The sequence below is a fragment of the Zalophus californianus genome, chromosome X (assembly GCF_009762305.2).
Source record: "Zalophus californianus isolate mZalCal1 chromosome X, mZalCal1.pri.v2, whole genome shotgun sequence".
Taxonomy (NCBI): domain Eukaryota; kingdom Metazoa; phylum Chordata; class Mammalia; order Carnivora; family Otariidae; genus Zalophus; species Zalophus californianus.
Genome location: NC_045612.1, coordinates 97965105 through 97980787, shown reverse-complemented (window position 1 = coordinate 97980787; position 15683 = coordinate 97965105). Strand labels below are relative to the sequence as shown.

General features: G+C 37.8%; 1 protein-coding gene across 1 annotated transcript in view; it reads left to right on the top strand.

Annotated features, from left to right (window-relative positions):
- Window positions 1-15683, top strand: part of CFAP47 (cilia and flagella associated protein 47) — a 525897-nt gene that overhangs the window by 144899 nt on the left and 365315 nt on the right. The window contains exon 26 of the mRNA XM_027608633.2: window positions 2693-2902. Coding sequence (XP_027464434.2) covers window positions 2693-2902 — 210 coding nt within the window. The remainder of the gene's footprint in view (window positions 1-2692; window positions 2903-15683) is intronic.

The window sequence follows — 15683 nt, the reverse complement described above, 5'->3', positions numbered from 1 at the left end:
TCAGGGTCATGAGATCAAACCCCATGTTGGGCTCTGCACTCAGCATGGAGTCAGCTTGGGACTCTCTCTCCCTCTCCCTCTGCCCCTCTCCCCAAGCCCCTGCTCCCCCTGTCCCCATCGCTCTCAAATAAATAAATCTTTGAAAAAAAGAAAAAGAAAAAGATAGCCAAGCCATTCCTAAAGAAGAATAAGATAAGAAGGGCTTGCCTTACCAAATATCAAGACTAAACCAATATGGTAGTGGTGTAGCAATAAATAAACATGATCAAAGGAATAGAATAAAGAGACTTACAGAAAGCCCATATATGAATGGGTAGTGAATATTTGACAAAAATGGTATTGTTGATCGTTGGAGAAAACAGGTTACTAGCCAATAAATGGTGCTGGAACAATTGATTGTGTGGAATATTTCAAACTGGATTCCTGTCTCACATAATACACAAAGATCCATTACAAATGGATTAAAGTCTTAAATGTGAAAGGAAAAAATTTAAAAAATATTTTAGGAAACAATTTTAACATCTTTGGGTAGAGAAGAATTTCTTAAGACTTAAAATCATGCTAACAAAAAAATAAATGACTGATAAAAATTAGTTAGAAAAACAATCAAATCACTCAACAGAAATGTTGACAAGAAACTCTGATAGGTACTTCACAGAAGAGGATTCACAAGTGGGTAATGAACATCTGAAAGCATATAATTGACCTTTTTGTAAAGTTGGAAGTGAAAATTAGAGACTACAATAAGGTAAGCATTTTGGTTGTCATAGGTAGGCAAACGTTAGGAAGTCAGGTTCTAGTTACAATGTCAATGAGTTAGGACCACACTGGATAATAATATGCAAAGTGTAATATTTGCATATTTCAGGGCCCAGTAATTCCACTTCACAGTACATGCAAGAAAAACTCTTGCATGTGTGTACTATAAGTTATGTTTGAAATTATTTCATAGTAACCTTATTCAGAACAGCAAAACCTGGGAACTGCATAAATGTCCTGTGGCAAGTAAAAGTCAAGCAAGACTATGTATATGTATATCCTTTGTGTAAAACAAAAAAAAGGAAAGCCATACTAATTTTTATTTAGAAATATACACCTGTCAGTAAAGAAGTAGATATAAAGATTGGCTTGTTGACATGTTAAGATTATACAAAATTTAAGGATTGGTACACCAGTGTGAATTGCCTGTAAGCATTATTTTCATCAACTTCTAGATCTTGTAGCTACCTCAGAGCTTCTCTAGTTCATTCTTTTATTTTACAGTTAAGCATTCTGAGATCCAGCGAAAAAAGTTCCAAGTGTGATGTGATGGTTGAAAATAAATGGATATTATTCAAGTTGTGGAGCCAAGAGCAACTTGTAGTATCTAACGTTTGGCCTGCAAAATATGATGAGTGCTTACTTACACTTTAGAGCTTGCTCTGAATGCCATTTGGTGACAAGAGTATAGTTGCTCAGCATTAACTGGCCAACTTTGGGATTCCCAGTATTTTCAAGACCCTGTCTCATAAGCAGACACTAATCCTGTTGCTTAAACAGAAAATAGAAGTGGCTTGAATTATATTGTGCTAAAAAGTATTTTTTTATCAAGAAACATTGTCTAATATATGGATTAATATTTTACTCTTTCAACTTCTGAATGAATGTATAAAGGTATCAGTTTAAAAATCATCTCACGTCAAAAGTTGAATCTTGAAAAAATGTGGTATACTGAAAGGAACATGTAACAGTGACTGTAGACATGATATAATCCAGTCTCCTCATTGTACACACAATAAGATCAACAGCATTAATGACTTATCCAATGACACTTAGCTACTTAACAACAGAATTGGATTTAAGCCTGATTTATAAATTACATTTTTAATTTTTTTATGCAATGAACCATATCAGTTTAAGTAACTGAAGTTGAGATCTTTCTTTACTTTTTTTAGTTAGTTAGCAGAATGATCTTCATTGTAATTAACATACTAGGGAAATATGATTCCCATTTGATAACACTTCTTATTTGTTATAGGAGCCTACATATATAATAAAATTTTAAAAGTAATATGGCTAAATATTAACTGACCACTAAAAGTTATCAAGTGTTAGAGTTATAAGTGAATACTACATATTTTATTATTAGAAATAATGAACATTTTAGATTGGTTAAATAAATTATAGGTATATAATGAAATATGTGAACATTAAGTGGAATTTTCTAGTAGTAATGATTAGAAACTATTCATGACATATTTATATAAGTGCTTAATAGTATCTACACTAAAAATTTTTTGTGTGTATATGCATCTATTAGTATTATATTTAGTCTACATGCATTAAAGCTTTAGCTAGCAAATTGGTAAGTTTTGGTAAATTTTTATAAGGATACATTCAAGGACAACACTATATCATGGCTATCGATAAAAACACATTGTATTTAGTCAGGTGTTTTAATCCTCTTTTTTAATTCATAGAGGACAGAAGGAACTTTGGATCATCTTATGTGGTCAAATTAATATATTATCCATCTTACTTATATTGTGGCCAGAAAATAAGAGATGATGCAAAAATGTCTTTAATAATTGGGCATATTATTGCAAATATTTCTTGTTTAGTTTTTCTAATGATTCAAAAACCAGAAGAAGACACATTTAAATCCAATTATTTGCATGTATTATGAGCTTTTTTTTTTTTTAATTTTAAACAGAGACTCAACGTTAAATGTCCAGATTCCCCTGGCAAGACTTTTTGATGGGGACGAGGTTCATCCTCTTTCTGTGACGTTTCCAAAAGGCAGAGTCATCACAGGCTCTCCCAGTGGAATGAATGCGGAGCTCACCTGCCACCTCAGCTTCAGATCACCTAAACCTGTGTCCTTTCTCACCGATATTCTTTTCTGTGATAACAGAGATAACTGGTAAGATATTCTTTTGTATCTGACAGCAAAGAATAATAAGTTTATGTTTTACACTATTGTAAAATGTTAAAAGGAGAGACATGTAAAATAATGACTTTGGACATAAAGTTGTACAATAAGTTTCCAAATGTAGCATTGCTCCCATGGGAAACAGCTTGACAGCTGTTACCAGCACATACTGCAGCTAGAAAATGAGAAATATCAGCATAACGAGTTTCCAAACAGTACGATTTTGTTACATGTTGCCTTAACAGACTCAGGGAAATTCAAATACACCTTGGTAAAAACATGTTTCTGGATTTCTTACCTTGTAGGATCAGAAATTCCACTTTTCCGTCGCACCCTGAGATGATTTGATTCCCAAAGTTAGAAGAGGCTAATGGGTAGAGCAAAAAAGTTTGTTAAAAATGTTTATAGTGAGTCGGGGCGCCTGGGTGGCTCAGTTGGTTAAGCATCTGCCTTCAGCTCAGGTCATGATCTCAGGGTCCTGGGATCGAGCCCCGCATCGGGCTCCCTGCTCAGCGGGAAGCCTGCTTCTCCCTCTCCCACTCCCCCTGCTTGTGTTCCCTCTCTCACTGTCTCTCTCTACATCGAATAAATAAATAAAATCTTTAAAAAAAAATGTTTATAGTGAGAAGTAGCATTAGAAGGAATTGTACACTAAAGATGAGTGTCAGTGTATGTACTCAGTGTGATCATTTATTGATTTGTAGTGGGGTTATTACTGTTTGGTATATTCATAGTCAAAGGATTGATTTCTGTGTTAGGAATTAGAAAGGAGAGAGACAGATGCTATTGGAATGTTGTGTCCAGAGCAGAGTGTGGCTGTATCTAGTTCTCCTGAACTCCACCTTCCATGTCTCTTGCATATGTAGGTGGATAAAATCATCTAAGTTATACCACTCAGACTCCTCTGTTTTTCTCTTTTGATGCTAACAGTCTGTCTTTTGTTGATATTTAAAAACAAATTTTTAATGGTTTTGCTTTAGGCTCCCATCAAGCACTGAACACAGTCCTGGGAGACAGTTGTCTTTTTGTGCATTACTGACCTTGTTCATGAACAAATAGATATGGTGGTCTCCCCCCCCCCCTCCGCTCCCCCCCTTCCCCGCCCAGAGCAGTACTGCTCATGACTGGAAATCAGAATCACCTGATAAGTTTTGTTTTGTTTTGTTTTTTAAAGATTTTATTTGTTTGAGAGAGAGTGAGCAAGAGAGAGAGAAGGAGCAGGGGGAGCTGCCGAGGGAGAGGGAAAAGCCAACTCCCTGCTGAGCAGTGAGCCCAACGTGAGGCTCAATCTTGGGACTCCTGGATCATGACCTGAGCTGAAGGTAGACACTTAACTGACTGAGCCATCCAGGCACCCCTCACCTGGGAAGTTTTCAAAACTATGCATGCCTCAGTCCAACCTATAGACTATGATATAATTTGTCTGGAGGGTCAGTTATGCACTGCAAATTTAGAAAGCTCCCCAGGTGATTCTAATGGGAAGTCAAAATTGAGAACCCTCACGCTAGAACCCCGGTTCTCAAGTTTGACCCTACATAGGACTCACCTTGGGGGCTTGTTAAAACAGATTCCGAGCCCCACCTCTAGAGTTCCTGATTTAGTTAAGTCTTGGGTGGGGCGTGCACATTTGCATGTCTAACAGGTTCCCATTTGAGGCTGAGGTTGCTAGTCCAGACAGACACTGAGCTGGTGTGAAAGGCAGAACTTCAGATCTCATTCTGGATCTAAGGAACCAACACCTGTAGTTTTAAAGTATCCCCAGGTGATTCATGTGCAGTAAAGTTCATGAAGCAGTGGACCTAAAAAGACTGAATAAGGAAAAATGCTATCAAGAGAGATTAAAGAGTGGAACACTTAAATATTTGGCAAGAAATAACATTAACACTAGAAAATGGTATTGCTGTGAGAATCTTTAAATACCCATCTTTCTTTAAGAGTAGGTTTGCTTTATTTGCTAATACATTGTCTAACTTAGTCTGTTTAAGAGATCTACATGGTGAAGTATAATTCTGAATTTATAGCAGAGGAAATTGAAGTACTACTCTTTCTCTTTGTGACCCTCACCCAGCTATCTTGTGAAAGAACCTAGATTTGAGATCAAATCTCATTATCTCTATCACACAACTTTGCTTCCCTTTAACTTTTCAAATCCTAGGATTTTATTGTTAAAACCGGGTCAGATTACTAAGAACATTGAATAAAATTATTTCTAAGTTTTGATATGTCATGTGGTATATAATCCATTACTTGAATAGGAAGATTTTGAGTTTTAAGGCAAGTTGAACTACATGTTATATTCTGAATGAGAGGCTGATTTAGAAATGTACAGGAAGAATAGTACCAAACAGGTTGTTTGGTACATGAGGCTAAACTAAAATCAGGGCTGCTGATTAGCTGGCACACAGTGGTAAATCTTTGCCAGTGAAATATTTTCCAAAGAAACATTTCTTTGCTGGTTGGTAACCAGCCACTGTCCTAGGTCCTCACACCGGTGCCTGATCTGCCCTCAAGCACTCCTTTTGAACCTTGGACCTACTCAAGACTTAGTAACTTTTTTTTTTAAAGATTTTATTTATTTATTTTAGAAAGAGAGAGAGAGCAGGAGCAGGGGGATGGACAGAGGGAGGAGAAGCAGAACCCCCGCTGACTAGGGAGCCTGAAGGGGCTCAATCCCAGGACCCTGAGATCATGACCTGAGCGGAAGACAGAGAAGACAGACACTTAACTGACAGAGCCTTCATAATTAAAGGGCTAAAGCCAGTCATAGCCAGAGTTCAAAGGATTCTGTACTATTTTTCTTTTGGGTCAGTCTCACATTATCGATAGTGACTATTGGCTAGGAATACTGGAAGCACCCACCTGCCCCTGTGCTAGTTGTGGCGAGTCCCCACAGACATTTCCCCTTTCAGAGCCAGTGTTGTAGCTGGACCGAGACCCTTGTGATTGTTACTATGATTACAAGATGTGCCCCAGCAACAACCATCAAGGAATATCGAAAAAATAAAGTTTATTACCCACATGTTTTTAAGGGTATAAGGCACGCTCGGGGCCACACAGTGAGGTTGCCAGTAGAAAGAAAGTGTGCAAGCCTGGGGTTGAGGGTAGGGCACCTAGGGTTTCAGGGGTTCACTCTTTATTAGTGAATTTAAAATATAAGAGCAGAAATTAAAGTGAGGGAAGGGGGAGAAAGCAAGCAGTTAGATGGTCAGTTACCTAGGTCAACCAGAGATCTCTAAAAAGGGGAACTTCCCAGGTGGGGTGGCCTGGCTATTTAGCTGTGTAGCGGGCAGTATGTTTATATCAGACACATGTCTTTGAAGTGATTGCCTCTGCAGTCAGAAGCCTAATGTCAGGCACTTAACATTACAATCAGAAAAACTAATTGTCAGGGTGCTTACACTACATATTGATATACACCTCCCTTTTAGATTGTAGAATTCATTGATATTCAAGGATAAATATTTTAATATCACCCTTTTACCATGTGAAACATGATTTTTGTATCCAAAAAACACAGTTAATAACAGTTCCAATGACATCAGGAGAAGTGGTCCCATACTTTTGAGTTTGGCTGGTATTTAGAAGCTTCAGTGTCAGCAGCAAAGCTGCCCCTGAAGTGTCTGCTCTGTGAATTTCTTGGCACAGAAATTTCTGGGTTGTGCCTGATTTAGTTGCTCACTCTAAAGCAATACAAATTTGTAGTTCTCCTAATCATGAGCAAGATGTGGTTTTGCAAAATTCTTGATCTTTTCTGAAAAATAACTAGTCACAGTCTTGTTTTGCAAGTTGCTGCTTTTAAGGTACTGGGTTCTATATGTCTTCTGACGTTAAAACAAAATAAGGAGTTGGCATATGTAGGTAAATTAATGCATTGATAGGAAGCTTAAATGATAAATTGTAATTTCTACCTTCTTCATTGATATGTGTTAGTTATTCCATTCTAAATTTAGAGATAAAGCCCGTAGTCTTAATTACAAATACACTGAACATTTCGCTGGTGAGGAAATATATTTTAAAATGTGCAGATCTTTTGTTTAAAACTGAGGGGCGCCTGGGTGTCTCGGTCATTGGGTGTCTGCCTTTGGCTTGGGTCATGATCCCAGGGTCCTGGGATCGAGCCCTGCATCGGGCTCCCTGTTCAGTGGGAGGCCTGCTTCTCCCTCTCCCACTCCCCTTGCTTGTGTTCCCTCTCTCGCTGTCTCTCTCTCTGTCAAATAAATAGATGAAATCTTGAAAAAAAAAAACTGAGAATGTACAGCTCTTAATTATATCTCTTTCCACATATAGTCGCATTTTATTAACCTTGTTATGGATTCAAAAACATTTTTGAGGCATAGTAAAACTTGTTATGTTACTTTTATTAAAATAATAAGGCATTGACAATCACGTAAATTGAAATTGTATTATTTTTTAAAGCATTCAGTACAATAAAAAGGAAATGAGAATAATGAAAAGTGATTCTAATTATTGTTTTACTCAGTGCATGATTTGGTATTTGTATAGTGTGTACCTGGCAACTTTGGTTCTGTTTCTAGTATTCCTTAGCGTGCCTCTTCCAGACACCTTATGTTTTTTTTTAATTTTTTATTGTTATGTTAATCACCATATATTACATAATTTGTTTTGGTGTACTGTTCCATGATTCATTTTTGTTCATAACACCCAGTGCTCCATGCAGAACGTGCCCTCCTCAATACCCATCACCAGGCTAACCCATCCCCCCACCCTCCTCCCCTCCAGAAACCTCAGTTTGTTTTTCAGAGTCCATCATCTCTCCTGGTTCGTCTCCCCCTCTGACTTACTCCCCTTCATTCTTCCTCTCCTGCTATCTTCTTCTTTTTCTTTTTTCTTAACATATGTTGCGTTATTTATTTCAGAAGTACACAGGCACCTTATGTTGTTGAAGGGGTGGGAACTTGCATCACATAAAGGAGATTAATAGAGAATGAATCAGACCCAGAGTCAAACATATAGAGCATTAATGCATTCAGGTTGGTAATGTGACCTTAATAACTCTAGTGTAAATTAGTATCTGCTTTGTATGTGACTTTCTGGGATATTTAGATATTTAAAATAAGCCTGTATATATATATTTAAATGGACTTTTAAATATTTAAAGTAAGTATATAAAGTGAGTCAAGAACCTTTACGGGACACTACCAGATAGGTAGAAGCAATTTTGGGGGTATTCAAAACTCCCCGTATGTATTAAGAAGACCAGTTATTTAGGACGTGTTCATCTTTCAGAGTCTCCATTCTTAGCACAAACCTGCTGACTGTTAACAGTGAGCCATCTAGAATTTTAGCATCATGGCTGCTGACATGCAGGCAGTGGGAAATCTCAAGAATATTTCAATAACCATCTAATAGATCATAACTGAAGACAGTGTTGGGATACTGCCCTGAAACATTATCTGTCATGTTTTGGGGGGCTGGGTTATACATAACACTGTGTATTTGTCCACCTTTCTTGGTGTTGTGTGTATAGATAGAATATGCAGTTAGGAGGGAGTAGAATTCATAAGGGGCCATGCTTTGTTCTGATATAATCATCTGTTCCTTATTCCTTGACCTAGACCTGTGGAAGGCTGTTTGTAATGGCACCTTCATTCTATGAAGAACATTATTTTCATGGTAGATCTGTTAAGCCAGAGCACTGGATTGTAGCACAGTCTCAATTATAAAGTAGAATGTTTATTTGTCTTTAACCAAAACATAGGATACCAATGTATTATAATAAACTCTCAACAGAAAAATTTCATAATTATGATTTGTCCATCATTCACTTATAGCAAAATGGTAATGCTTAAAATTTGTATAGAAATTTCAAAAACCCAGAAACTTCCAATATAATATTTGCCATTATTTAATGGCAATATTTAAATCATAGTGCTTTTAACACAGGTTGCAGAAAGAAAAGTTAACCACAGTCCTTTTTCCTTCTCTTTACCCCCATTCTCTTTGGTGCCAGTGATGGTTGGAGAGTCTCTGCCCTGCTTAGAGACTTTTCATTTTAGAGGAAATTCTAATGTCTTGCCCTTTGTCTCTCCCTTGCTGGTTATGAGCCCCTGCCTGATTGCTGGTCTTCACAGAGCTCCTAGAAGTTGGATCCCCATGCAGTTGGTTGCCACCTTGGGACCTATTGGTAGGGTCCTCCCCATCCCTCTTTCCTCAGACCCTGTCTGGCACCTCAGCCCTTCACCTATTTATAAATATGAATTGATTAATCAAGAAAATACCATAACAGGATTATAATATTTGATTGCTGTTATAATATTTGATTGCCTTATGCATAGAAAACCAGGCATGTAAATAACAAAAAGGAATGCATGCTTATTATAACAATTCAAACAATGCAAAAGTTGAAAACACTACTAATAGTTAGCTTCTCCACCTTTAATCCCACATACATGATCACATACTGTAAAATGCAGTATCTTTTCATTAAGTACCTTTGGTTATACAAATACATGCAACCCTACATATGTATGTATGGACAAATATGTGTACATTGATACAGACATAGATAAAGGTGGTTTTTAGATAATATTATGCCTAATTAGTCCGTGGTTTTTTTTCTGCATATGTCACACAACAGAATGAAGTGGTAAGGTAGTCTGGGGCTTGTGGGCTAGCTCCAACATCTTTAATGTGCAGCTTCTGAAATCTGCTGCTGTTACCTCTAGACTAATGGAATAGAATGCAAGGAGTGCAGGCCAAAAATTTTGAGGGGATGAACTAGAACATGTACCCATCACCTTTGCCAATATGTCACTGGCTCAAGCTTGTCCTGGGGGCTTGCCTAGGTGAAAGTGTGTGTCCCTGCATGGCTGTGTGTCCTGTCAACCCTTGGGAGGGGGATTCTGTTTCTGTAAACAAGAGGACAGATTCTGGGCAACAGCAGACTCCAACCCAAGTAGGAAAGGTCTTTCTCCTTCACAGTACTTCTGGTCTTTTATTAAATTTTACATCCTATAAATCCTTCTTGGTGTTCTAATTGCATTTCATACAGTCGAAACTTTTAGGCAACTGCAGATTTGGCCTTCTCCACTGGAAGCTGTGCAAGACCCAAAAGGCCCTGACACTGGTGCCCAGTTTCCGCCAGCAGGCTTGGTGGTAGTTGTTTCAGTGGGAACAGTGTGGAAGAAGGTGACATGACTCCGCACGCTAGCCCCAGCTTTCAGAAATTTTCCTTTTGGTGCTCAGATATGTTTATCCTTTTGTGTTTGTATTGAATCCTTCGATTTGTTTTTATTTTATTCTATTTTTTTAATTTTTTTAAAGATTTATTTATTTGAGAGAGAGAGAGAGAGAGCTGGGGGCGGGGGAGGAAAAGGGAGAGAGAGAGAGAGAGAGAAAATCTTCAGCAGACTCCCAGCTGAGCTCGGAGCCTGTTGCAGGGTCGATGCCAGGACCCTGACAACATGACTTGAGCCGAAATCAAGAGTCAGCCGCTTAACCTACTGAGCCACCCAGGTGTCCCCTTGGATTTGTTTTTAAACATATCCTGATTTCTATGTTTGTCCATTCTGTATTTTATTTTATTTTATTTTTTTAAAGATTTTATTTATTTATTTGACAGAGAGAGAGAGAGAGAGAGAGAGAGAGAGGGAGCACAAGCAGGGGGAGCTGCAGAGGGAGAAGGAGAAGCAGACTGCCTGCTGAGCAGGGAGCCCGATGCGGGGTTCGATCCCAGGACCCTGGGATCATGACCTGAGCCGAAGGCAACTGCTTAACTGACTGAGCCACACAGGCGCCCCTGTCCATTCTGTATTTTAGATTCCTCCAAACAAGTATGTTGGTATTGTTGACCTATTATTAATAAGAAGAGGTTTGTTCACATATTTCATGGTATGGCATATTGGGGTTTTCTCTGTTGACTACTAAAGGTTGCTTCCTGCTCAGTGCTGATTATAATCTTGATTTGGAGATAATGTGGGGAGATGTTTGTGCTAACATTCCCAGTTTCTAAATGCCAGCATCGATTCCACATTTGCCAAGAAACTTCCAATCACTTCTAAATTTGTACTTAGTGCAAATGGTATTTTCATGGTGAGAATTTTCAACTACCACAGCAGTATCAGTTTGAGGGCATTTGGTTTACAAGTTGCTTTTTTGATTAATTGTTTAGAAAGGTTTTTTTTCTTCTGGAAACAACATAGATAAAACTATGTGAAATGAATTTACATATCTTAACAAATCATTGTAAACACTTTTATCTACCGCTCTCGTCCAGAAAGAGAACATCACTGATGCCCCCAGAGATCTCTTGTGTATTTCTTTCCCATTGCAACCTGGTTTAATTTCTGTGGCCATTAGTTCTCTATAATTATTTCTCTCTCTAGTTTTGAGCATTTCACATTAGATAGGTGATACTCAAACTTATGCTTTATGTTTACAGAAGGTATTACTAGAAATCAAAATTCATTTATTTTCCTCAAGTTAAAAAAAGGCAGAACGTGGTACAACTAATTGAATTTTTTTGTTTATAAATTTGCATTCAACTTAAAACTATATAACTAGCATTTCTTATTTTAATATGTTGATTAAAGGTATTGAACTATCTTAATATTCTTAATTTTATGTAATTTTACTATTTTAATTTTTTTTGACCTCTACCTATGGCCTGAACACTTTCAGTATTATAACCAAATAGCAACTGGTATAATAAAGTGCCTTAATAATAGTGTTTCAGAATTTTATCAGGCTGCTTAAAGTTAATCATTTAAATGCTTGGATTTTATGTAAAGATGAATATCATTATAATGAATCTTAGAGGATGCAGTCATGCCCTTACTTTCAAAATGAAAGTATTGTCCACTTGCATTCAGTTGGTTCCCACTTGTTGAAACCCTAACTTTAAATACCATACCATTGGCCATCAGGTATTCAAATGATACTTATTGCAGAAGATGAGTGCTATGTGACATATACAGTGAATTCATACTAATGGATAAGAGCTGGGCATTGGGAAAATTGACTAAGAAGGCAATTTCACATTTATAGTCAGTAGAATTCTAACATGTGCCTCAAGACTCTGTTCTACAAAGAGCTTCACGGATCTAGGGAAGATATGAAGCTCTTGACTGGTCACTCAGCCTCTCCTTACTTAGGCAGAGTGGCTTAAATTGACCAACATGTTGTAAAACATGTGAAATGAATTTACATATCTTAAAACCAAGAGTTTTGGGTTAGCAGTTTATACACCTTGCTGTACTAGATGATAATCTCACCTGGTAGATTTTTCTGATTTAGAAATCAAAATAAAAACGGGTTGATTAGTATGGAATACATGGAACTGCACCTCCTCGTGCCCCTTCAAGGTAGGATTTGCAGTTCAACCATGTGGAATGAAGCCAGCCGTCTACTTCCATTTGTCAGCTCCTATACAAACTGTCCCAGCTTCACTTGGCCTAAGGTTACACGCCACCAGGCAAGCAGCCTACATTCCCTGACTGATTCAGGCAAGCTTAGGGGGCCAGACATTTTAGCCCGATGCCAGAATCTCTGAAGGGCAATCCAAAGCTCCCTGCCCAGTTGATCAAGGCCTTATTAGGCCGATATGGCTGTTCTGCATCATCCTCTTCTCTACACCTTGCAGCCCATCTTCTTGCTCTTATTCTCCAGTCTACTTCCTCCCTCTTTCTTACATAGGTATTGATTCTAATAAACTTCTTAAACCCTAGACTATCCTCTTCCAATAAACCCAAACTATGATAATTTGAGGTTAAATATTATACTTGTGGTATCCCTGATGAGGGCTATGCAGTAGTCTTTTCTTTTAGCTCAAATGGATCTTGAATGAGGATGTCAGTCACTCCATCCATCCATCCGTCCGTACATCCATCCACCCATGTATGTAGTTACAACTTCCACGTATCTTTTATGTGCTGTATACTGGTCTTTGCCTGTATGGAGCTAGATGAAAGAGAGAAGATATTTATGTGTTGGGTGACTGTGAAAATACAGAGTAGAAATGGAGAGACCAATAAATAAGCTCTCCCAGACTGATGCTGTGAAGAGGTAGAGAACTACAGTGCTGGTAGTAAAGGGAGAATGGGAAAGAGTGATTTTGATTCAATTGATATAAGGACATGGTGACCGATGGCAATGCCTGACATCAACAAACCCTTGAAATGAAAGAAAATTTAAAAGCAGCATATATGAATGTGAATTAGATGCTAATTAAATAAATTTTTGTAGCTTGCTGTAGTTTGTTTTGTGTAACTGAATATTTCTTAACTTTTTCTTTTTAAAGATTTTATTTATTTAATTGACAGAGAGAGAGAGAGAGAGAGAGGTAACACAAGCAGGGGGAGTGGGAGAGGGAGAAGCAGGCTTCCTGCTGAGCAGGGAGCCCGATGCGGGGCTCGATCCCAGGACCCCGGGATCATGACCTGAGCCGAAGGCTGTCGCTTAACCAACTGAGCCACCCAGGTGCCCCAATATTTCTTTACTTTTTAAAAAACATTTTATTTATTTGAGAGAGAAAGAGAGAGAGCACGAGTTGGGGGGAGGGACAGAGATAGAGGGAGAAGCAGACTCCCCACTGAACAGTGAGCCCAACATGGGGCTCTATCCCAGGACCCAGAGAGGGGTCAGAAGGCAGACTTTTAACCAACTGAACCACCCAGGCGCCTCTTCTTTACTTTTGTTAACAAAATATCCTGTATGCTACTAATCTCCCAAATATAGTCTTTGTAGTCATTAGTAAAACTCTCAAAGTTATCAGTCAACTTACTGAAGTGGCCATGCAAATTTATTATGTTTTATACTCTTTTGGTTTATTTATTTTATACTTTCTTTGATGCCTTCTTTTTCCCTAATCTCATGCTCTGTTGTTCTCTTGACAACTGTTTACCTCAGGGTTACTGTATTTTAAGGGTTTTCTTTTCTAATTTACAAATCCAGCAGCAAATGTTTGCCCTATGATCTTAACAGCATATTCCCTGTAACAGTGAGAATCAGTCTCCTGGTGCATTTTGTAGCCAGCACATGGGTGTTTGTAGATAATGGAATCTGATCTCTTCCATGATAAAATGAAAAAGGTAGCTCAGGATTCTACTATAGGGTCTGATGATACCTGTCTTTCATACACTCCAAATGATCTTTATCTCAGTCTTGCATAAACTAATGGGATACTAGTGTGGCCTATTTTAGAGTATATTCAAGCTGAAGAGCAATGGTTTTATGTTTCAAGTACTGCATTTACTAGACCCTCTACATGAGATACATTTTATTCTGGTATTTCTTTGAGAAAACATATTACCAAGTTACTCTAAATTCAGTAACACTTTAAAGTAAAATTTATTTTTATTAACTATTACGGCACATACTGAAATCTCTAAGTTCATTTTTTAAAACCTGTGTTAGGCAAATTACTTTTCAGCAAATACATACCCTATGCTGCTTTCGTAAGAGTCTGTGGACCACAAGTTGGAACCATTTTCATAGATTATGGAAACCTGTTGGTAGATTTACTGTTCTACACCTGTTAATGATTTTGAAGAGGTAACTTCGCATGAATTTCATTTATCCCTTTTTGGAAAGGAATAAAACAACACACAATTCAAATAAACTTTCTCTTTTCCTATCACTGGACTTAATGCAATGGGAATATTCTGAAAGATATCATCTAACTTTGGGATATTAATGAGGTAAGAGTATTTTATGCTGTGCAGATGTCCCTCGAGTTATGATGAGGCTATGCCCCAATAAACCCACAATAAATTGAAAATATCGTAAATTAAAAATGCATTTAATACACCTAACCTGCCAAACATCCTAGCTCAGCCTAGCCTACCTTAAACGTGCTTAGAACACTTACATTAGCCTAGATTTAGGCAACGTCATCTAACACAAAGCCTGTTTTGTTATTAAGTATTGAATATCTCATGTAATTTATTGAATGCTGTACTAAAAGTGGAAAATATAATGGTTCTAAGTATATTGTCCTGCAGGTCACTAGCCTGAGAAAGATCGAAATTCAAAATTTGATGTATGGTTTCTGCTGAATGCATATTGCTTTCGCATCATCCCCAAAATCTAAAAATCATAAGTTAGACCATCTAAGTCAGGGACCAGCTGTACTTCATACCTGGTAACTCCTGGTTAATTTGCTTTTCCCTTCCCTTCAGAACCACTTTCTTTTGCTGGGAGTCCCCAGCTGACCTCATCCTCTGCAACCATATTCTCTGTGAAAGTGTTGCCAGACCATCACCTGGTTTCCCAAGCCCTGTGGTCCATTTCATCGTATCCTAGTTGCTTTCTAATAAGTGTTCCCTTGCTTAGGTCTTAATCTTTAACCTTTAAGATACTCATTTCTGATCGAGTATGCAAATGTTCTGGATTGCGTTGCTCTAACCCAATAACAATACATATTTTATTGTGGGATTTTAGGCCTTTGGCCAGACAGTTAGGGAAATGATTTTTCACAAGGTATTCTATTAGAGGAAGTTCCATCATGGCACAGAGTTGATGGCCTCCAACTCTCAACTCTGATCTTAGTCTGTGTTACTATAAAAACAAAAACAAAAACGAAAGCTCTTCCTTAGAACTGATTGATTCTAGATGTTTCAAATCATGAATTCTTATTTTTTGTTAGGTTCATTAGAAATGCATATGTATCCTGAAATCTTCTAAGAGATAAAATGAAACTAGCTTGTAAAAACTACCTAGTTTTGTGTTTTAGCTAGGTCATGGTTGTCTTCTAACGTAAAGTGCACTACAGCATTCTAGAAATAATATAATGAGGGGTGCCTGGGTGGCTCAG